At 51.0% G+C, this 698-nt stretch overlaps 1 protein-coding gene across 1 annotated transcript in view; it reads right to left on the bottom strand.

The window, feature by feature from the left end:
* The window catches only part of LOC119581784, a gene marked incomplete in the record, with an annotated part of 4,506 nt that overhangs the window by 520 nt on the left and 3,288 nt on the right, over positions 1–698 (bottom strand). Inside the window, 2 exon segments of the mRNA XM_037929913.1 lie at positions 1–239; positions 387–572. Of these exon segments, the coding sequence (XP_037785841.1) occupies positions 1–239; positions 387–572 (425 nt within the window).

Consider the following 698-nt stretch of genomic DNA (forward strand, 5'->3'; position numbering starts at 1 on the left):
CGATTCGGAGGTCTTGTTGATGTCGAACTCGGCGTTATCGGGCTGAGGACCGCCGGTGTGGCCCTTGTCGCTCCAGGGTTGGTAGCCCCAGTTGGGAGGAGGCCTGTTGGTGGGGGCCATCTTGGTGTTGGTGTTGGACCAGAACCAGCCAAGGACGCTAATGGGCTTCAGATCCTCGCGCTCGTCGCAACCCTTGAAGTCACACAGGCGTCCAGATGTCCAGATGTAGCTGAGGTTACCTGGGCGAGCCAAGGGTCGCAGAGTTAATATACATTGGAATGAATTTTGTCATAACTCTAATACTCAAACTTTGTTAGTTACTAAATTAAAGAAAGAATTGTGTTGACATACTCTGTGTGCAGTGATAACCCCGAGACACTACTTACGGCTACGAACGAATTCGAAGATCATGTCGTTCTCCTGCTTAGTTTCCATGCCGACGGCGTCCATGCAGCGCAAGCGGCACTGGTTACGGGCCTCCAGCCAGTCGACCTTCTGGCCCTTCAGTTTAGGATGGTCTTGGTCCCAGGAGAAGAAGTACCAGTGGTTTCCGAACTGCCATTGCTTGGGTCCTGAGGTTAAAAGCAGAGGGAAGGGCGAAATCAGTGGACTGATCCCGGCAACGGTTATATGATAACGATTGTATGATGAAGATCAGATGGGTGGGTGAAGACTATGTGGTGAAATATAGACCTTTA

The sequence above is a fragment of the Penaeus monodon genome, chromosome 15 (assembly GCF_015228065.2).
Source record: "Penaeus monodon isolate SGIC_2016 chromosome 15, NSTDA_Pmon_1, whole genome shotgun sequence".
Lineage (NCBI taxonomy): Eukaryota > Metazoa > Arthropoda > Malacostraca > Decapoda > Penaeidae > Penaeus > Penaeus monodon.